The following is a 22,366-nucleotide window of genomic DNA, read 5'->3' as shown; positions in this document are numbered from 1 at the left end:
TGTCAGATAGGGCCAAGGAGACACAGAGAAGGAGCACCACCTGACTTGGGCTGGAGCAGTCAGGGATGGCTTCCTGGAGGAGGTGACACCTCAGTGGGGCCTTCAAGGAAGAGCTGACCAGGCATTGAATGTCCAGGAAGAGTGAAATGCCTGAGTGATGCTGGGAGGCTGGAGAGCTGGCCTGGCTTGTGGTGTGTGCCAGGGGGCAGGAGATCAGGACTAAGGGGTGGCCAGGGTCAGATCTAGAAGACTTGGGCCATCCCATAGTCAATACCTCATCGCAAGGCCAGGCAGGCCTTCCACTGCTCTGTGTGTACCCCGTGGGACACCAGGAGCCTGGGCCGCAACCACCCACCTGGGCCCCTGAGACCCAGTGCACAGGCATGGGGGTGGGAATGGGTGTGGCTGATTTACATCCAACAGGTTGAGGGGAAAACCCAGAAACTGCAGCCCAGGCACTAATCAAATCTAAGACTAATAATAAGCATCCTGAGTAGTGAGTGGCCTGGGCTGGAGTGGACAAGCTGGCCAGAGTGGATGGACCAGGAGGAGCTGTGTGAGTAGCCAGGCAGGAGGGCAGGTGGGAGGTGTGAGGAAGGTTGGGCCTGAGTGCCAGTGGAGGTTGGCAGGGTCCAGTAGGTGCAAGGCCCACCGCAGATCCACACACTGGGGCAGTCCCAGCCTCCCCAAGCCCCTGCACATGGAGAGCCCCAGGTCTGGATGCCTCTGGGGTGTGGGGCTTGCCTTTCGGGAGAGAAGCCACTGAGGCTATAGGGTTGGCCACACCATCAGGAATTCCCTTTGTCACCATGGCCCCCACACAGCCCCCATTTTCCCCCTTACATGCCCGCTGGACCATTTTAATGCTAATCTCCAATACCAGATTGTTTGAGTTGCTGAGACTGCAGGATTTATTCCTTAAGAACACAAATTAAAACAAAAAACTAAGCATCATACGATTCCTGCCAAAACAATTCCTGAACATCATCACATAGCCTGCCAGGGTTCAAACTGCTCCCACTATCTCTTCAATGTCTTTCTCAGTTGATTTGTTCAAATCAGGATCCCAGCATAGCCCACATTATACATTTGGCTATGTCTTAATCTATAACAGTTTCCACTCGTTTTTTTCTTGGTTGGTTGTTAAAGAAACTGGACTATTTATACTACAACATTTTTATCAGGGTGGGTTTCTAAGGCTTTATGAAAGGGCTCCAGATCCTTCACTGTGCAGACAGAACCCAAGGCCGGATGGACCCAGGGCACAGCCTGGATTCACAGCCTCTCCCTGCTGCTCTGTCACCACACTCCAGGCAGAGAACAAATCTGTTCTCTCATCCTCTTTTGTGTCCTGTGACCACGTCCCCAGAATCTACCCAGCCAGGGGCTCAAATGCATAATGTTTCTCTTTCTGAAAGAGTTGGACAAGGCAGTGACCAGAGGCTGCTTTGACACAGGATGAAATTGCCCAGAGCCCTGGGGCCGGGAGTCAAGACCCAGCTAGAACTGTGACCTGGCACCAGCAGAGGCCACCTGGTGCTGCAGAATCAGCCCTGGCCAGTTGTTCAGTGACCCACTCTGGGACCTTGGCTGAGCCACTTCCCCTCAGTGTAAAATGAAGAAGACTGTCTTTCCTACCAGATAGCCCTCAAAAAACACAAAAGTGCTTTGAACCTGTCAGATCCCCTATTAAAGAGTCACAAGGAAAGGCTCTGAGAAGACCTGCAGTTAAAAAAATCCTTTGGCTTTCTTTAACCCAGAGATTTTTCTTTTTTTTTTTTATTAATTTTTTTGCACACAAAACAATAAACATTTTCTAAAAATACATACAAACAAAAAGATGCGTATCAAACATGTTAGGAAGGTTGCACATGGGAAGATGGGGAGTGGGAATTAAAGAAAATGAATGAGAGAGGGACTTTGTATGGATCAATGATAATAACTCAATCCTCTATTTGACAAAGAAGAAGGAGAAGGAAGAGGAAGAAAAAGAAAGTGGGATAAAGGATCAGAAAGGGAGGAAAATAGAAAAAATTAGAGTATGACTCCAGGGTAGACCTGTTTTGTTGTCGCTGGGTTGGTTGGTTGGTTTGTCTGTTGTATTTTTCATATGTTTCACCATGTTGGCCAGGCTGGTCTCGAACTCCTAGCCTGAAGTGATCAACCCGCCTCGGCCTCCCAGAGCGCCGGGACTACAGGCGTGAGCCACCACGTCCAGCCCTCACATTGCTTCTGGCCTCCGCGGTAGACCTCCCAGATGGGGCGGTCGGGCAAAGGCGCTCCCCACATCCCAGACGATGGGTGGCCGGACAGAGGCGCTCCTCACTTCCCAGATGATGTAACCCAGAGATTTTTCGAGCTAATTTGACCACAGAGAACTTCCTTGGTGCAGCAACTCTTAACTAGCCAAACGTGTGGAGGCACAAGCAGAGGGCTCAGAGAATCACCCTCCTTGGCTGCTCTCTGGTCTTGGGGTACAGGGGAGAGTCCCTGTCCTGCATCCGAGTCTGCAGCAGCCTGGAGTGTGAGCCCAGCCCGCAGAGCTAGTGTCCAAGAGGAGTTCCCTTTCTTCCCTTTCCGTCAATGGAGCTTCTCTCTCAAGCTTTTATTCCTCCTGGCTGGTGTCAGTCTTGGGGTTTTCCTGCCCTCCTTTGACACTTGATGGTCGTTCTGGGATTTTGATGGTGGTAGAGGAGGGGGAAGGGTCAGGCCCTCTGGTCAGCTTGGCATCTGCTATCTGGTCAGTCAGGCACTGTCTCCCCATAGGTCCAGTGGCGTTGGTGGCTTCTAGGCCATGAATGGGTCTTGGCACCTCTCTAAGGCTGCCCTTGTCACATAGAACCTGCTGCCCACCTTCCACTCAACCACCCCTTCATGGTGATAATGTGGTGGGTGGTGGCTTTCTCCCTCTTTGCTCCCCCCACCGAAAAGGGGGAAGAATCAGGGGTCTTAATTTCGTTCGATCCTTTGATTTTACATTTGCCTTTGAATATATAGTATAGTCAGATGGTTTGAAACACAGAAAGTATTAAAAGATATGTAATGGAAAGTCTCTTTCCCACCTTGTCCTCCAACTGCCCAGTTCCCACCTCCCCTAGAATAAGCAGCTTTATTGAGGTATAATTTACATGCCATGAAATTCACCTGTATAAAGTGTACAAGTCAGTGTTTTAGAGTTGTGCAGCCATCACCATAAGCTAATTTTAGAACATTTTGATAACCCCAAAAAGAAACTTTGTCAGTCTTCATTCCTCCCCAACCCCAGGCTACCACTACTCTGTCTCTGTAGATTTGCCTGTTTTGGACATTTTCCATAAATGGAATCATATATGGTGTATTGTGACTAGCTGCTTCCACTGGGCATAATGTTTTTAAGGGCCATCCATGTTGTAGCAGGTGTCAGTACTTCCTTCAGTTTTGTGGCTAAATAACATTCCATTTTATGGATATATTATGTGTGGTTTATCCAGTCACCAGTGGAAGGACATTTGGGTTGTTTTTACTTTTTGGCCACTTTGATTATTAACAATGCTTCCATGAACTTTTGTGTTCAGGTTTTGGGTGGACATGTTTTCACTTCTTTTGAGTAGATGGATACCTAGAAGTGGAATTGCTGGGTCATATGATAATTCTACATTTAGCATTTTAAGGACCTGCCAAACTGCTTTCCAAAGTGGCTGCGCTATTTTATTTTTTTATTTTTATTTTATTTATTTATTTAGTTAGTTAGTTAGTTACTTACTTACTTACTTATTTATTGAGACAGAATCTCGCTGTGTCGCCCAGGCTGGAATGCAGTGGAGCGATCTTGGCTCACTGCAAGCTCCACCTCCCAGGTTCATGCCATTCTCCTGCCTCAGCCTCCTGAGTAGCTGGGACTATAGGCACCCGCCACCACACCCGGCTAATTTTTTGTATTTTTAGTAGAGATGGGGTTTCACCATGTTAGCCAGGATGGTTTCAATCTCCTGACCTTGTGGTCCGCCCACCTTGGCCTCCCAAAGTGCTGGGATTATAGGCATGAGCCACTGCACCTGGCCTATTTTATTTTTAAAATTTAATTATTTTATTTTATTTATTTTAATTTTTGTTTTTTGTTTTTTGTTTTTTGTTTTAGATGGAGTCTCACTCTTGTTGTCCAGGCTGGAGTGCAGTGGCACAATCTGGCTTGCTGCAACCTCCGCTTCCCTGGTTCATAAGATTCTCCTGCCTCAGCCTCCCAAGTAGCTGGGATTACAGATGCCCGCCACCATGCCTGGCTAATTTTGTATTTTTAGTAGAGATGGGGTTTTGCCATGTTGGCCAGGCTGGTCTCAAACTCCTGACTTGAGGTGATCCACCCACCTCGGCCTCCCAAAGTGCTGGGATTACACGCGTGAGCCACTGTGCCTGGCCGGCTGCACTGTTTTATAACTCATTTCATGCATGAGGGTTCCGATTTCTCCACATCTTCACTGACACTTGTCATTGACTATCTTTCTCATTGTAGCCACCCTAGGGGGTGTGAGGTGGTATGTCAGTGTGGTTTGGATTTGCATTTCCCTAATGACAAATGATGTTGAGCATCTTTTCATGTGCTTTTTGGCCACTTGTATGTCTTTTTTTTGGGAAAATGTCTATTGAAATCTGTAGCCCATATAAAAATTGGATTATTTGGCTCTTCCTGTCTTTGTGGCTCCGGAAAGGCGTTTGGGATGCCCACGATGAGGCTGCTGTCATTTGTGGTGTTGGCTCTATTTGCTGTCACTTAAGCAGAGGAAGGAGCCAGGCTTTTGATTTCCAAATCACTGCTGAACAGATACGCCGTGGAGGGACGAGACCTGACCTCCCAGTACAACATCTACAATGTCGGCTCAAGTGCTGCATTAGACGTGGAACTATCTGATGATTCCTACCCTCCAGAAGACTTTGGCATTGTGTCTGGAATGCTCAATGTCAAATGGGACCGGATTGCCCCTGCTAGCAACGTCTCCCACACCATGGTCCTGCGCCCTCTCAAGGCTGGTTATTTCAACTTCACCTCAGCAGCAATTACTTACCTGGCCCAGGAGGATGGGCCCGTTGTGATTGGCTCTACCAGTGCACCTGGACAGGGAGGAATCCTGGCTCAGTGGGAGTTTGACAGGCGATTCTTCCCTCATTTTCTGGACTGGGCAGCCTTTGGGGTCATGACCCTTCCCTCCGTCAGCACCCGCCTGCTATTGTGGTACTCCAGCAAGAGGAAATATGACACTCCCAAAACGAAGAAGAACTGATTGGGGCTTCCACAGCCCTCCTCTCCCAAGAAATCCAGGTGCTTTCCAGACTCCAAAGGATATCTTAAATGCAATCTCCTCTCTCTAAGCCCTTGGCCTCTTTCTCCTGGATCCTGCCCTGCTCTCAGCCATAGTGAAGGACCAGGCCTAGGAGTCTGTGAGAGCCTCCTTGGTTCCATCATGAAGCCATAAACAGGAATGCCTTTGGCAATAGCCTTGAGCCTAGAGGGCCCTCTGATGCCCCACTGAAGTGCTGTTGGTTTATTGCTGGCAATGTGAATTCTCTCAGGGGTCTAGGAGGGGCATTTTGGAGACTGCCTGACACCACCCCCATCCCCTGCCTCCCCCTCTCAGAAGAGGGTGGAAGATGAAATGAAAGCTATGGGACTCTTGGAGGATACCCAGTGTCTATTCTGGGTTAGAGAAGTGCTTACTAAGGGGTTTTATAATAAAAACAAATGCCACATTGAAAAAAGAAAAAAAATTGGATTGTCTTTTTTCATTATTCTGTTATAAGCATTTTTTATATATTCTGGATACAAACTCCTTATCAGGTACAAGATTTGTAACTATTTCCTCCAAGTTTGTAGATTGTCTTTTTACTTTCTTCATGATGTTCTTTGGAACACGAAAGGTTTTCATTTTGATGAAGTCCAATTTTTATCCATCTTCTCATCTATCATGCACATTTGGTGTCATTGCCTAACCCCAAATCATGAAGATTTACTTCTATGTTTTCTTCTAAGAGTTCTATAGTTTTAGCTCTTACATGTAAGTCTGTGACCTACTATGAGCTCTTGTTTGTGTGTGGTGTGAGAGAGGGGCCCAAGTTCATTCTTTTGTATGTTAATATACAGTTAACCCAGCAGCATTTGTTGAAAAGACTATTGTTTCTCTCATTGACTTGTCTTGGTACCCTTGTTGAAAATCTATTGATCACAACTGTTACTCTCAATTATATTCTGTTGGTCTATGTCTGTCTTCATGCCAGACCACCCTGCCTTAATTAGTAGTGTTGCCTTGCAATAAGTGTTGAAGTAGGGAAACATGAGTCTTCCATGTATTTTTTCTTTCAATTCATGAACATGGGATGTCTTTCCATTTATTTAAATTTTTAATTTACTTCAGCACTGTTGTATAGTTTTCACACCTTGCACTTGTTTTATTAAATTTCTTCTTAAATGTTTTATTTAAAACAATGTTTTTGGTTTTTTATTTTTCAACAGGATTTCTTTATGCATATATGATCATTTACAAAATACAGATTAGAACTTCCCCCTTTTTGCAAAAACAACCCCCGAAATAAAAACAGAGCCTATGAGCCATGCTGTTATATACCTTGTTTTGTTTTTATTTTTATTTTCTTAGTCAATATGTCTTGCTGTTCTTTTCATAGCAACATATAAAGAGCTTCCTCATTACTTTGATAGCTACATAATAATCTAGTGTATAAATGTACTGTAATTTACTCAGTCAATTCCCTGCTGATGGATGTTGGGTTACTTTTAATCTTCTGCTATTACAAATGTTGCTGCAATGAATTTATCATTTCACACTTCAGGATAAATTGCAAAGTTTAATCGCCGGGTCAGTGGGTAAATCCCTCAGTAATTTTGACAAATGTTGCCAAATTACCCCCATGGGGGTTATTTCTATTTACTCTCCTTTCATGAGGAATAAGAATGCCACTCTCCCCATGGCTCTGCCAAAAGAAGGTGTTATTAAACTTTTGGAGTTTTAACAATCTCAGGGTGAAGATGGTATCAGTGTAGTTTCAATTTGCCATCTCTTTTGAATGAGACGAAGCATCCTTGTGTTGTATTTCCCTCTATGAACTGTCTATTCATGCCTTTTGCCCATTTTTTTCATGGGTAGCTGGTCTTTATTTTTCTGTTTATTCTTTAGATCTGAGTTGCAAAGGTTTTGTGCCTGTTTTTCATATGTCTTTGGACTTAGGTGTTGTCATGAAGAAGTTTTTTTGTTTGCTTGTTTTGTGGATTCTGTTATGTATCTTTTCTTTTATGGATTTTGGGTCATAATTAGAAAGGCATTTCATATTCCAGCTATGTAAAGAAATTATCAAATGGTTTCTCTCTATTAACTTTACATATTTTTATTCTTTTCACATTTAAATATTTTATTGGGTTGGGTCTTGATCTGAGGGAAGTTATTTCCTGTGCTCGTTTCTGGCCCAGTCACTTTGTGCCAAGAATCCTTTTTCCGAAGTGTTGAAAGCAACAGCCAGGACTTTCGTGTTTCCCCACAAGGGCACCTCTCTGGATGGAGTCCTCCCTGGATGGAGGATGGAGGAGATGCAGGCAGGGAGTGAGCTGCTGATGAAACTCTATATGATCCCTGCCCAGCTGTCTTTCAACACAGTGCAAGAATGTGGCTTGCTTTTCCTTCCACAAGCCTTTACTGAGGACAGCTATATACAAGGAATCCAGGTACTGATTAGCATTTATCCAGCAACTGCTGTGTGCCTGCCATCATGGAAGGCACTGGATTCAGAGACAAATGAGACAGTAGGAGGAGGCAGAATGGCTATACGCTGAAATGTCACCAACAAGAAATGTCACCCAGCAGTGGGTGCTGGGAGTTCAGGTTCTGGGAGTAGTTCAGGTTCTGGAAGTAGTTCCCTCCCACCAGGAGCACTAATTTGATGCTACTATTATTAATAATTATCATTGGCTAGGCACGGGGGCTCACACCTGTTGTCTTAGCTACTTGGGAGGCTGAGTGGGGACAATCGCTTGAACCCAGGAGTTCAAGGCTGTAGTGAGCTATGATTACACCCCCGCAGTTTGTAGAGACAGAGCAAGACCCTGTCTCTACAAAAAATTATCGTTAATATTATAATTATTTATATTATTATAAGATTATAAATATTAACCCATTATAGTTCATACTATTTATATCACAATAACAACTACCAGTAGTAGCAGCCATGTCTTGGGCCGGTTACATGCTTGTCATGTACACACCCTTGAGAAGATCTAGAAAAGGAAGCCTAGAATTTCCATTTTACAGGTCAAGAAAACTGAGGTTTTGCATGGCCCAGGTTCTTCCCAAGATGACTCAGCTGCCCTTTCCCCACCACGGGCACTTCACTCCGGCACACTCTGGGTTACTCATCCATGGTGAATCCATTTTCAACATCAGCTGGCAGGAGGCAAAAATTATGGTGAGTAGAAGTGGCTGTCCCCATTTCACAAACAGAAAACTGAGAAGGTGACTTGACCAGTTCACCCAGGACCTAATTAAGTAATTCTTCCTTTAGAACTAGCACGGGGATGGTGGGCTCTCAACCCTGAAAATCTCTGAAGGTTCATTCTGGGTGGAGATAGGAGCAGGCAGGGGTGGGTCTTAGAGCCATTTTCAGTATTTCAAAATAGCCCTGTGAGAAATCATATACAACTCACAGAAACCAAAAGCATCTTTTCCTCCTCCTCCATCATCCTCTTCCCCCTCCTCATCTCTCCTCCTCTTTTTTCCTTCTTCCCCCCTTGTGTCTTCTCCTCTTCATCCTTCTCCTTCTCCTCCTTTTCCTCCTTCCTCTCCTTCCTGATTAACAGAAGCCAGGTTGTAAGGTCGTCATCTATTCCCATGCACGTCGCCCAGGTCTCAGGCTGCAGCCTCATCCAGGCACACATGCCATGTCGTCACACTGGAATCCTCTTCTGTTCCCACCTCACTGATGAGCTCAGCTCATGGCCCCCAACCCAAGTTTGCACTCAGTGTTTGCCTGAAGGATTGAGTGAGAAATTCCTATCTGCCAAGCTTTACTGTCCTTTTCCAGTCACATCTGCAGGTTTTCTTGGTGAAATTGTAAAGGGCAAGAACAAGGAGCCGACCTCTCCCCACAACCCTGCTCCAAACTCTTGCACAGACCCCTCCCCACCAAGGAGGAAAAGATGGAGTTCGCTCACACCAACAGGAATTGGCCCCTAAATTTTTGTTTATTCAATCCAGGTGTGGGCCTTGTCCAGCACAGCATTCTGTATCACAGAGAGTGGCAGTATTGATAAGGGCAGCAGCTCAGGAGGTTAAATCTTTACTAACATGCTTAGTACCATGCTAGGCACCTGCCATGCATATGCTGCTCACAATGACCCTGTGCAGTAAGCAACAGCATCCTCATTTTACAGGGGAGGATGCTGGGTCTCCAAGAGGGGAAGTTGTGCCCAGGGTCACACAGAGAGGAGTACCAGCCACGTAATGCACAGTCCAGGGTTCCCAAGCAGGGCTGCCCCATGGCTTTCCCCAGGCTCATCCCCAAAGAGGCTCAGAAACTGGTCCACTCCGCCTGCTGATCCTTGACTTGTCCATTTTAGATGCTCTGGATTGATTTCCTACTTTCTAAGGTAAGAACTTAACTTGGACATCACCATCTGCATGCACGCAGCCTCCCCTCCCCAGGCCCTCAGTGAAGGAGGGGTGTGTGTTCAGCTGGAGTCAAGACAGACCTGCTGGCTGCCAGCTCTGTCCCAGAAAGTCAACTCCTCTGCAGTTTAGTTCTCTTCCCTCCTTCCTCTCTCCTAGAAAGCCTGTTTTTGCCTTTGTTTATTGACAGTGGCCACCACTTTCCAGACCATTCCAGGCAGGGAGAGCTGCTGAGCCAACTCCATGGACCCAGCCGCCCTCCTGTGCCAGACAGGCAGCCCTTGAGCTGTCGCAGGACCCTTTGTGTGGTGGTCAGCGCCCTGCCGCCTGCCCTCGTGGTGGGTGCACTTCACAGGTGCTGCTCTGGGCCAGGCATAGTGGCCTCCCCAGCCTGGCCCAGGGGAGAGGGCATGAACAATCCCTGACTGTGCCCTTTAGGGCCATGTGAGCTTAGATGTTCGCTGCAGGAGCCCCCCAGGCTCCTTGTCAGCTGAGTCACACGTGACCTGCTCAGTCCTCATGCCCAGCCCAAATCCCTGGGGGCCTGTGGCAGGTGTCCCCAAGGATCTCTGCCATCTCTGGTGATGTGAGTCCTCCCAGGTGGCCTCAGCCCTCCCAGGTGACATCCTTCTATGGTGACTCCGGCTCTTGCAGCAGGTGGGCTACCACAGGGACCTGAGCCACATCACCGCCATCCTCCTCCTATATCTGCTGGAGGAAGATGCTTTCTGGGTGCTGGCTCAGCTGCTGGCCGGTGAGAGGCACTCCCTGCAGGGTAGGTGGACAGCTGTCCCCGGGGCCTTACACAAGTCATGCCAGGGGACGGCCACTCTGGCCGGTGATCCCAACTTCCAGTCAAGGTGCTTTCCTTGTATCCCAGCTTGTTTGGAGCCTCCAGGATGTCCCTGCTGAGGTCCCACAGCAGCCTGGGTCTGGACATGGACCCTCAAACCTCAAGTCAGACACCTTTCATCCCTAACATCAGAGAGCATTGATACCTTTTCCTGGCCACCCTCTGTTGCCCGAAGCGAGCCCCGACTTCGTGCAGGCGCCACTCACCTCCCTGAGTGTCCTCCTGCCTCCCAGCTGGCTGCGCTCCCAGCCATCCTCCCTTCCTATGGATGGGCTGACGAAGCCAAGATGGCAATGTCTGCCCATCCCATGTCCCCCAGCCTGATCCCACATCCAGGAGATGGCCACACAGCCCCCAGCTCCCACCCCGGTCTCCCTGCTAGCACCTGCCTGCCTCAGCCCTACCTCATGGTGTCAAAGGCAGGCTGCCCTCCTGGCACCTCAACCCAGGATGCCACCGGGCAGTGCCTCCAGCCAGGGCCGCCCTCCCCAGGGCTGAGGCCGCGTGATGGGGTCACCAGATGGGAGGGAGGGAGGCCTCGGGGTCCGGGGTCCCCCATCTTGCCCAGCTCTTCCAGCTGATGCCTCCACATCTTGGGCGTGGGCTCTGATGGGGTGATGGGTCAGCAGCTTCTCAGTGTTCTACAGCCCAAAGACTGCCCAGCTCCGGAGGCTCCTATTGTACCAGGAGCAGGTGCTGCATAAGTCCTTCCTGAAGATCATGAGACACCTGGTGAGTGAACGACACCCTGGGTCCCATGGGCCAGGGGAGACTCGAGCCCCTCGTGGGGCTGGCAAGAGGCCGAGTCCCAGCCATGGCCTGACCTGGGATGGGGATTCTCCATTGAGTTTGAAGTTGGGTTTCCTTTTCCTGCCCCAGAGGATCCAGAGGCTCTGGCTAAGCAGGGCTAAGGGAAGTGTGTCCACCGGCCGTCGTGCATGGACGTGTGGAAGACCCCTGGCCACCACCCAGGGTTCTGCCCCTTGAGGAAGGGTCTGCAGAGGGGCCTGAAAAGGAGGATTGCAGGGCAGCTCAGGAGGCCCTGAGTACCTCTGCCCCTCCCTGCAGGGCAAGGAAGGACTGTGCATTGAGGGTTTCATGCTGTGGTGGCTCCTCCGGTGTTTCACTGATGGGGTAAGGAGGCACAGGGAGACCCCAGCCCATGGACACAGTGCCCAGCTGCCCCAGCTCAGGGGTCCAGCTCCACCAAGAGGACTCGGCTCACCCCCAGCCCACAGGAGGCACAGGCAGGTCCCTGCATGACACACAAAGCAGGCCCTGCTTGAGAGGGGGTATCCCATGGCAGAGGCCAGGGCTTAGGCCCAGCCTTATGAGCAGACTGGACCAGGACCCAACTTGGGAGGGCCCAAGGAAGCCCAAAGTCCTCAGGAAGCCCCTCCTTCCAGAAGCAACAGCGCTGCTGAGGTGGGTCCCCCATGAGGAGCTGCAGGACCTTGTCTGACCCTGCTTTATAGGGGGCTCTCATCCCATGGAAAGGGGTTCCCAGCACTCCAGGAGACTGAAACCCCAGGTGGCCCTGCTCAGGCCTCTGACCCCAGCCCAGAAAGGCAGGTCCTCCCACACCTCCTGTCCCAACAAAATCCTTCAGGCTCACCCTGCAACTGTGGGATGTGCTCATCTTGGAGGGCGAGGGGGTACTGTCGGCCATGGTGCATGCATCATTCAAAATACACAGGGGTAAGTCCTGTGTGCCCGAGGGTGCCTGGGGGAATTAGCAGGACAGACCCTGGCTGGCCTGAGGGAAGTGTCCTTATACTGTCCCTATGACTGTCTGCTCTGTCTTGAAGGGGGGGTGGTGGGCTGGGCAAGGCACGATGACACTGAGCCCACCCCGTACATGACCCAGATGAAAGTCAGGAGTGTGGTGAGCACTTCCCTGCCTGGCCTTCCCCAGCTGTGGCCTCCTGTGCACAGCTGGACCCCAGGGTGGCCAAGGAGGACCAGGCACCAACCAGTGGGAGGTGGGCCTGGTGGAAATGGGGTGCAGGCACAGATCCCCCCCAAGGGAATCCTCCTGGCCTGATACCCGCCCTGTCCCTAGAGCACCTCATGAAGCTTTCCTGGAGCACCATCTGGGAGTTTCAGGAGCGACTCTTTCAGAGCTGGGCCCCCAAGGACAACGTGGTCCTCAGGATCCTTCAAACCTCCATGAAGGAACTCACAAGGAAACACTGGGACCTGCCACCCCCAGGTGGGCTCCAGCACCAAGTCCCCTCCCGAGTCACCCTCTGGGGCAGTCAATGGTGGGGAGTGCCCTGGCCCCATCAGCCCTCCTACCTGACCTTCCTCCTGCACCTCTTCTTCCTCCTCTAAGGAAGTAAAATGGGTCTGCCAGTCCTCAGGGCAGGCACTGAGCGCATGTGTGATGGACGTGAGGTGCAGACAGGCAGGGGCTGTGGGCAGGACCCCCCAACTTCCCTCCCCCTCTTTCCACATTGTCCCCATCGCCCCGCCAAAGGGCCCTGAAGGGCACTGGGGCAGTCAGATCCAGGTGTGGAAGCCCCCACCCTTGCCTCCAAGCAGCAGGATCCCTCATTCTTGAGTGCCCCTCCAAGACTGTCAAGACAACAAGCCAGGGGGACAAGAGAGAATTGGTGTCCCTGACCCAGAGAGGATTCGGGCAGAGGGCACGGGGGGAAGCCCTGACCCAGAGCCAGAACCAAGAGTTCAGCCGGGCATGGGATTTGTCCAGCCCTGGCATGGGGTGGACGGCCTGGAGGGCAGAGGGAAACCCGTGCCCATTCACTTCTCACCCACTGTGGAGACAAACCCCATGCAAGGTGGCAAGGGGGCTGGGTGACAGTGAAGATCCCTTTCACCTGAGTTCTGAATCAGGGCTGCTGAACAGCCCTGAGGTGAGGGTGTGAGGCAGGAAGCCCTGAGCCAGACTAAAGCCTGGGAGCCATTTCAGGACCGACCTGAGGTTCCCTGAAAGCTGCCCCACCCCAGGCTGCACACAGCCCTCACCCTGGGATCAGCAGCCTGCAGAGGTGTCCTCAGTGTCAGGCCAGGGGAACACACGGGGACCTCAAGGACTCCAGAGGCCCAGGCCTGTGAGACCCAGCCCTGGAGAGGCCCGATGGGCTCGGTGACCATGTCTGCTTTTTCCAGCAGAACTCAAGTGAGGGTCCTTGAGGGCGCCCCCTGGCATTGGGCCCCTATGTGAGGGGGACAGACTGTCCCTCCCCACCCCACCAGCTCAGCTCCAGGGACTCATGCCATCAGTCCCTCTGGGACAAAAGCCTTGTCCTCCCCCAGCCTGGCCTGATGGAGCTGTCCCCAAGGCTGAGGCCGAGGCCCAGCAGCACAAGGAGGCTTCACCAGAACCCAGGGCAGCAAGCCGCTCTGTGAGGGGCCCAGAGGCTCAAGATGAGGCCAGCCTGTCGCCCAGTGAGGTCAGGCCTTGCACATGAAAATGCCTGTGCTGGAACTCTATGCCACAGCTCCCGACAGACCTGGATGTTGGGAGCCCATTCCCTAACTACAATTTTGAACAGGGCTACTGGGCCCGTCACTTCAACATCTTACCTGGGCAGCTCTGGAACCACAGGACCGGCCTGGCCCAGCAAGCCCACTGGGACCCCGACACCAGGCCCTATCTGGGCTTATGACAGAGAGGACACAGGTCGAGAGACACCCCAGCAGCAAGGTGGCACCTCCCTGCAACCCCCCTTGGTAGAAGAACTTGGAACGTTAGGAGCCCACACGGCAAAGGTGGACCACAGGCCTCCAGGTGACCACGCAAGGGACCAGGGCACTGCAAGCCCCGATGCTGTAAGGATTCACATCAGAGAACCTGGACAAGCCAGGTCAGAGACACTGAGCACGTGCAGTGATGACCATGTGGAGGGCTGGCTCAAGGGAGTCAACAGCTGTGAACACTGCTGCCTCTTCCTGGCCTCATCGCTGCAGTGCAGGCAGTCTGCACCCCAGAGCCTGGCCCAGCAACACCGCGAGTGCCCTAGTCCACTATGCCAACATGGCACCCAGAGGCTTCGAGGCCCTGCCTGCCGCACCACCCGCCTTCTGGAGGCCTCGTCCTGCAGCCTAGCCCCTGCCGCAGCCACAGCAGGCACCACTGCCAAGTGCCTTCCAGCCGGGCTTCCCAGAGGACAGAGGCACCCTGCAGTCATTGCCTCAGCAGCTCAGACTGTGAAGATAGTTTCATCCACATTCCCATGTTCCCACCAAAGAGAATCCTTGCAGAGGATGCTCTTGATCCTGAGGTGGGGAAAACAGCACACTAGGTGGAGTCAGCTCCTTTCGCTGGCCACCATGATTGCTGGATGGGCCCACAAACAAAGCAGCCATCAGACAGGCATGGGAGGGAAGAGGCTCAGCATCCTGCTCGTTCCCTGACCAGGCCAACACCACTGCCGAATGCCCCACCTGCTGATGAGAGACTTGGTGTCGATCCCTGGACTGGCACCATTTCCCAGGAGGACCGGCTGGCTACCTGTGGGCAGGCTGCCCACACTGTGGAGAAGGCTGAGATTGGCCTTCACTGCAGGGAGCCCCTACCTGGACATAGACTCGCCAGCCCTGCCTTTTGCCGTCACAGGAGCCCACATGGCATTGCTTGTTACCAGGGTACTCCATTCACAGTGAGGGACATGCAGCAGTGGTCCTTGACTAGGGAACTAACTGTTCTCGCTACATCACCCACCGCCTGGAAGCAACTGGACTTAACGATCGCTGTTATGCTGAAGTGGTGAGGTTGTCTTATGAGATGAATTTTATGCTCTCTACTGGAAGCCAGTGTATGGTGATGACTCTCCCACAACCAGGTGTGGTTCTGAGTGAAGGTGTGAAAGTGGACGATGTTCAGTATTGCACCAAACGTCTCAGTCACAAAGTTTTCCTATGCGTGTCCTGGAGAAATGGGGCTTTGCTGGTTGGAAGGTCTTAGGACCCAGGAAGAGTGGAGCTTCCCCCAGGGGAACACAACAATGGTTCTATTTAATATGAGGAGACAGGACTAAGTCTGAAACCCCGGGGCATTCTCTGGTGTTCTTAAGTGTTTCCATGTAAAGGAAGTCAAGTAACTTGCCACAAAGTTTGCCACAGAAGCATCTGAAAAAGGAGAGGGCAGAACTATTCAGAACTCACAAGCTTCAGAATCAAAGATGAGGCCGAGCAGAAGACTCCTGACCTGCTGAGGGCAGGGGAAGTATGTGGGGGCGGCTGGGAAAGGACGTTATAGAGGTCCACCATGGCCTCGTGAGCTGTCACAGAACCGTGCACTTGAATTCCTGTGCACATCTCCTCTCCACTGAGTATAGTATTTCTTTGCATTTGCTACTCTCCACACAGGGAGCTTGCTACAAAATGCACATAACCACAGCCCAGGTCTTGCAATCCAAGCCTGGCAAGGATTCAGCATGTCAAGGGCTTCCAGTCTGAAGGTCCATGGTTGTCCTGAATCCTGGATGTCACCTTCCTGCCCAAAAAAGGAGGGACAAAGCTCAATCAGCAGCAGGTGACTCACAGAAAGGGACGAAACATTGAGTGCGTGGCCTTCCTGACACCCAGACAAGACTTTGGGCACAAAGCCAGGCTGCAGCTCTGGCCACTGACTCAGACCAGGGACGCCCCCATGCAGGCCGATGTGCCCTGGCTGCTCTTCTCCCTCCTGCCACCCTCTCTTCAGCTGCTTGTGTCAATAAAAGGAAAACCGGCCAGTTTTCGGAGAAAATGTAGCTTTATTATGACATAGGAGACTACAAAGCATGGGGGGGGGGGGGAGGAGTGACACAGCTCCTCAAAGTGGGAGGGGAAAGGAAAGAGTAAACATCTTGGTAAATGAAGTCTCCAACCACAGCACAGTCATTGGAATTTTTTTTTCTTAATTTTTATTTTCAAACACAGTAAACAAAACAATCACTTAAATTGTCAAAAGAAGAGCAATTTTACACAATGAAAAGCATACACACCAAGCTAAAATACAACAGCACTCGGGTCTATATGTTGCAGTGGTGGTGGTGCTGGAGGGAACGCCCAGGGAGGTTGCAGTGCTCACCAGGAAGCCCAGGTCCACGGAGGGAGCCCAGGTCCACAGAGGGCCCCGGGGCCAGAGGGAGGCCGCCCTCACTCCCAGCACATCCCCTGCCTCAAAGCACTCCCTTCAGGCATCTGAAGAGGGAAAGGCCATGTGTCTTCCTGGGAGGCACTGAAAGGCCAGCCAGCATCTCCGAAACGCAGGCCATTTTAACACTGCTGTGAATGTGTTGGGGTCACCAAGGGGGCCCCTTAGTGGTCAGATGCACTTTGTCACAATTTACACCTACATGGGGTGATTACTAGGCAACGGGAGGTTTCCTGAATTTCATAGCCAGATGGGGAGCTGAAAGGAGAGATTCCTGAACCCAACACGTAAATATTTTGTTCTGACAAAGTAAATTCACAAGAGCACATCAAACACAAGACCTAATGCAAGGGGCAGTACCAGGGCCGCCACCGCCTCCTGTGAGCAGCTCTTCAGCAGCAGGCATTGGGTAACTGCTTAGAACGGCAATGCCACAGTGGAATAAGGGGGACTAACTTGGATACAAAAGTTTAGAATGCTGCCCACCAAGAATGCATGTGACTCCATCTCTCTTCCCAGTTCTAATGTTCTCAGAACAGCAGCCACCCCTGAATGCAAGTGGAGACAGGAAGGGGACTAGGGGTTGGCCGGCGGGAGGGGAGGAAGGGTCTGGCCAAACCCGTGCAGCTGCCAGAAAGGCCCAAGGCTCACACACTGCCTTCTGCACTCCGCAAGACACCCCAGGAAACCAGGGCGTCCCAAAGTGGCAAGCCTTCAGGGAGGCACTGCCCAGCTCACAATCCTCTGGGCCAACTTGCAACTCTCCTTTCCACTAGATTTGTTCCTGATTAAAAGACCGCTCATAGGCCAGGCGCAGTGGCTCACGCCTATAATCCCAGCACTTTGGGACGCTGAGGTGGGTGGATCGCCTGAGGTCAGGAGTTTGAGACCATCCTGGCCAACACGCTGAAACCCCATCTCTACTAAAAATATAAAAATTAGCCCGGCATGGTGGCGCATGCCTGTAGTGCCAGCTACTTGGGAGGCTACTTGGGAGAACTGCTTGAACCCAAGAGGTGGAGGCTGCAGTGAGCCAAGACTGTGCCACAGCACTCCAGCCTGGGCAGTGAGAGCAAAACACCATCTCAAAAAAAAAAAAAAAAAAAAAGACTGCTCATCCTCAAAAGAGATCTTCAAAGCACTGTCACCCCACACAGCAGAACTTGGTCACATGGGGCCATTTCTGAAAATCTCGGCCCATCTCTGTTTCTCTGATAATTCATTTTGTAAAACATGCTTCCAAGTGAATTCTTTAAATGCAGAAAGACAACAGAAAATGAACTGAGCACGTGGGCAAGAGACCACATCCCTCAGGCTTCTGCCACACATGATGGTTCTACGGGCTGTGATCGCCAAGTCCTGTGTTCTCATGTTTTCTACACTGAGCAGTGAGTAGCTACTCAGCTGCCACTGTCACTGCCCCCTCCCCAGCCAGCTAAGGAGCTGGGTCTGGTCCCCACCAGCTTCTCCATGGCCTGTGAGCTAAGAATAGGTTTCAGGTTTTTAAATAGTTAAAAAAAAAAAAAATCTTAAGTTTCTTGACACGGAACAATATATGTAATTCAGATTTCTGTGTCTAAAAGTTGTACTGGACACAGCCACACCTCTGTACTATTTATGGCAGAGACCATACAGCCCACAGAGCCAACAGTGTTTACTCCCTGGCTGTCTATAAAAACATCTGCCCACCGCTGAAACGGATGATCCTGTTCCTGCAGGACTGAAGAAGCCTCAGTTCAGATGCAGCTGGGTCTCCTGGGACAAGCACAGCCCGAGACACAGTTGCTTCATAAACTATATTTCAGTACTTTTCCTCCCCCTTGTCCCTAGTTTATAATTTCTCAGTGGACAAATGGACAAACCACCTCTGTTTGAATTTGAATACACAGATACATGCAAGATATCTTACAAGGAACAATGCACATCCTTCTACTTTCTCTTTCAGCTCTGCTGACAAGCTCAATCACGATGTCCTTTTACTGCCACCACGCCCGAAAGTACACCAAACGTAAAGCAGAGGCAGACGAGACAAGATGCAGGCTCCACCAGAGGCCACTCCAGCTTCGCGACCAACACCCTTGGCTGCCAGGCAGCGGTAGCCAGGCAATGGGACAGAAGGCAGACAGAAATACGAGGGAGGGAACCCATCGGACACTGGCAGAGGCTGCATTTACTCCAGACTGAGATGACAGAGACACCGTATGAGCTGCAGCACGACTCTCCTCCGCTGCGCTCACTGCCAGCCACCGGCAGACACCAAGGCACCCAGAGGAGCCAGGCACACAGGGCCACAGGGCGGACAGCAACATAAATGGCACCGATTAAAAAGCAAGACTAAAGGAGAAGTTCCCTAAATTTCAGTATAAACTCAGTAATTCATTCACTTTACTACTTTACATTTATGAAATTCACCTTTGTGGAAAAAGGAGCGGGAGAGGGATAAGAAAATGCCTGTTTCTAGAAAACTGCAAAATGCTTCCACGTGCAGCTTGATGCTAAGTTACCTGCGGAACAGACACGCTTGAAAACGCGACGTAGTGTCCTTACTTCCGAAGCTAGGAGGCTGCTTCACAGCCGCTGAGAAAATGGAGGTGAAGAGTTCCATACTCCCCGTATTTTAACACTTTTTGGAGGTGAAGAGTTCCATACTCCCCGTATTTTAACACTAAAACACCAACAGAAAGGCATCTGCAAGGCCCGCTGTCCCGCACACTACACCTCTGTGTCTTCAGCTTACTGCTTTAATGGACCCATAATCTTACAGCAGGTAGGGGCCTTTCCACACCGAGTGCTGGGGAATGCCAGGCGGCAGTCACTCTGTGCTGTGAGGCCCCCGTTGCACCCCCATATCATGAGGACACAAGAGATGTTCTGGTGACGGGTGTACGCTGCTCCTCCCACCCAGAGCACACCCCTCATCTCATCCACCTTCAAAGCAGCTCCGGAAGCCTCCCCATCCGTGTGGTCCATCCCGACCCAATGGGTCCCAGGTGCAGAGGGGCCACATCTGCATGGGAGGTGGTGTCACCAGGCCGGGGAGGCGGCGGGAGGCAGGGGGGCAGAGAGGATCACTTTGTGAGGCTTGCCAATGCGTTGCCTTTGTTTTTCTGACCAGCTGCAGATAAGGCTACTCATATTCCAGGAACTGTTTGTGATAGAACAGCAAGTACCTATGGAGGCAGAGAGGGAGGAGGCTAACCTCTAACTCCTAAGACAGGAGCCAGAACAACCCACCATACACGAGAGCCCACGTGCTCTGCGCTCTGCACAGGTCAGCCAGGCCTGAGTTCATGGGTTTGGCTTTTTAGTCCGCAAGGAGGAAAGAGTGCTTTGCTGGCTGGTGGCACTGGCCCTGCCCATCTCCGCAGCCTGACCACCATCCCCACCTGCCACGAGGTCACCCACTGCCTCACCCGACCTCCCACAGCCTCTCGCCCACTTGTGACAGCCCCACCCTTGTGCAGAGCCCACTGTTTTCAAGTGGGTCCAGTCCAGATCCACCTCATCGCCCTGAAGGCTGTCCTTTATCCCAGATTCTTCCAAATAAAACCTCTCAAGAGGGCTTCTGTGTTGCTCAGAATGTAAAGTGCAAAGCCCTCAGGGAGTTCATGGCAGCTGGGGTCCCCTTGACCCCTGGATGGTCAACAGGTTTTTTTGAGATGGAGTCTTGCTCTGTCGCCCAGGCTGGAGTGCAGTGGCGCGATCTCGGCTCACTGCAAGCTCCGCCTCCCGGGTTCACACCATTCTCCTGCCTCAGCCTCTCTGAGTAGCTGGGACTACAGGTGCCCGCCACCACACCCAGCTAATTTTTTGTATTTTTAGTAGAGACGGGGTTTCAACATGGTCTCGATCTCCTGACCTCGTGATCCACCCGCCTCGGCCTCCCAAAGTGCTGGGATTACAAGCATGAGCCACCGCGCCCGGCCTGGTCACAGGTTTCTATGCCATGAAGGAATGAAACTGGAAAGAAGAGAGGAGCTAATAAAGAACTGATGTGGGCCAGGCCCGGTGGCTCGCGCCTGTAATCCCAGCACTTTGGGAGGCCGAGGCAAAAGGATTACCTGAAGTCAGCCTGGTCAACATGGTGAAAACTCATCTCTACTAAAATACAAAATTAGGCAGGCATGGTGGCACGTGCCTGTAATCCCAGCTACTTGGGAGGGAGGCTGAGGCAGGAGAATGACTTGAACCCGGGAGGCAGAGGGTGCAGTGAGCTGAGATCATGCCATTGCAGTCCAGCCTGGGCAACAAGAGCGAAATTCCGTCTCAAAAAAAAAAAAAAAGGACTAATGTGTTCAGTTCATGCGGTTAAAAAACAACTGCTCTGATGTTCTCTGTGCTAAGGGAATGCCTCCAGAGAGGGCCTTTGCTCAGGCACCTCTTCTCCCACCTGAGCGCCCATTGAGGCTGGCACCCTATCCAGAACAGGCCTCATTACTTCGGCAAATGAAAGTCAACACCTTCGAGTGGTTCTAGGCTCAGACATGGGCTGGTCTCAGCTATACCGGAGAGGAAGCACTGTGGCCACCACAGGGCCTTCCTCCCGCCCCACAGGACGTACCCTTCGCTGTCCAGGACGTCCTTAATGCTGGCCTTGGTGATGATGGCATCGTCACACTTGAACCACTGGTCTTTGTGCTGCCGGATAAAGCTGGTGTAGTGGCCACTCTCCAAGGTCCCTTGATGGTTAACAACAGCAAACAGGGAATACCTAGTGCAGGAGGAAAGGAGAGGGAAGGCGCGGGTGACTTGATGCCGTCACTTGAGGTCATCACCATCAGAAACCAGGCAGCCCAGGCAGGGAGCGGGAGGCCTGTGGGCCTGTCAACCCCCAGGGCCTCAGGCTGATGCACAGGAGGCTGCAGGAACTAAGGGAGCCTGGTTACCCCCCCCTTGGCTCTAGCCTGGGTCCAGGCACTTCCTGGAACCACATCTAGTGGGTGGTGACTGCAGTCAGCAGTGGGGATCCTGAAACACCCCAGCCTTTCATACTTTCTACAACCCCAAGGCAAGAAGAATGGACACCGAGCTTTCCAGATGGAACCTCCCTCCTGCCAGAGGCCAGGAGTGGGGCTGGGCTCCTCCAACAGGAGGGAGCATTTGTGGCGCCACGTGGAGCGGCCTTTCCTACTGGAGCTGCGGGCAGCCAAGCGGGAAGCAGGTCAGTGGCGGGGGATCTGCTGGGCGCCCTACAAGGTAGAGAGGAGCCCACCCCCAGCTCTTGACCAGAGGCCCCGGACACCCACACCGCTGAGCACCACTTACTTGTTGTCATTGTTGAGACTGTCTGTGGGCTGCTGGTACTGTCCGTTCATCCTGCTCTCTTTGCTGTAACAGTCAACGGCAGGATTCAGCATCATCAAAATCATCAGGCCCAGAGACACAAGGCTCTCATGAAACCGACACTTATCCACGCTTGACCATGCAGACGCTGCACCGAGGTGCGCTTTATGCTTCAGGCAAAAATCTCCCCATGTTTCGTGAGGACACTGATGCTCGAGCTGTGGAGGCCCCTGCCTCAGAGCACACCTGGGTCCCGAGGCCACCTGGCGAGGCCCCTGGTTCTACCAAGGTGGGTCCTGAATAGGGCTGGTGATGGGAGCTGGATCTGGAGGAATGTGAGTTTGGTTTGTGACAAAGCAGATGGTGAAGGTGCTCTTCCTCCCACATGTAAAGGGTTAGTTTGAAAGGGTAGGCTGAATCCATTCTACAACCTAGGCAGATGCCTCCTCAAAAGGGACAAAGATTGCTGCTCATTATTTCATGACC

At 51.6% G+C, this 22,366-nt stretch overlaps 3 protein-coding genes across 4 annotated transcripts in view; 2 read left to right on the top strand and 1 right to left on the bottom strand.

Moving 5' to 3' along the window:
* Nucleotides 1-4,677: 4,677 nt before the first annotated feature.
* Nucleotides 4,678-5,595, top strand: LOC129462398 (translocon-associated protein subunit beta). Its single transcript, XM_055242344.2, is given in 1 exon segment — nt 4,678-5,595. A coding segment is annotated over 1 exon segment (561 nt). The 5' UTR covers nt 4,678-4,694; the 3' UTR covers nt 5,256-5,595.
* A 5,963-nt stretch (nt 5,596-11,558) lies between these two features.
* Nucleotides 11,559-18,722, top strand: LOC129462394 (uncharacterized). Its single transcript, XM_055242336.2, has 3 exons — nt 11,559-11,625; nt 12,554-12,703; nt 13,627-18,722. The coding sequence occupies exon 3, from the start codon at nt 13,882-13,884 to the stop codon at nt 14,869-14,871; it is 990 nt and encodes a 329-aa protein (XP_055098311.1). The 5' UTR covers nt 11,559-11,625; nt 12,554-12,703; nt 13,627-13,881; the 3' UTR covers nt 14,872-18,722.
* USP22 (ubiquitin specific peptidase 22) overlaps nt 16,195-22,366 on the bottom strand; it is a 45,054-nt gene continuing 38,882 nt past the window's right edge. For both annotated transcript variants that reach the window (XM_055242333.2, XM_055242332.2), the window contains 3 exons: nt 21,863-21,925; nt 21,159-21,308; nt 16,195-19,767 (listed from right to left, as the gene is read on the bottom strand). In XM_055242333.2, the coding sequence (XP_055098308.1) occupies nt 19,725-19,767; nt 21,159-21,308; nt 21,863-21,925 (256 nt within the window). In that variant the 3' untranslated portion in view covers nt 16,195-19,724. The remainder of the gene's footprint in view (nt 19,768-21,158; nt 21,309-21,862; nt 21,926-22,366) is intronic.

The sequence above is a fragment of the Symphalangus syndactylus genome, chromosome 14 (genome assembly GCF_028878055.3).
Source record: "Symphalangus syndactylus isolate Jambi chromosome 14, NHGRI_mSymSyn1-v2.1_pri, whole genome shotgun sequence".
In the NCBI taxonomy this organism is placed as follows: Eukaryota; Metazoa; Chordata; class Mammalia; order Primates; family Hylobatidae; genus Symphalangus; species Symphalangus syndactylus.
Note: the sequence above shows the minus strand (reverse complement) of the source record. Positions and strands in the feature narration are given on the sequence as shown.

Excerpts from the sequence above, each read along its gene's own strand:
- LOC129462394 (XM_055242336.2), top strand. The coding sequence starts at position 13,882 with ATGAGGCCAGCCTGTCGCCCAGTGAGGTCAGGCCTTGCACATGAAAAT.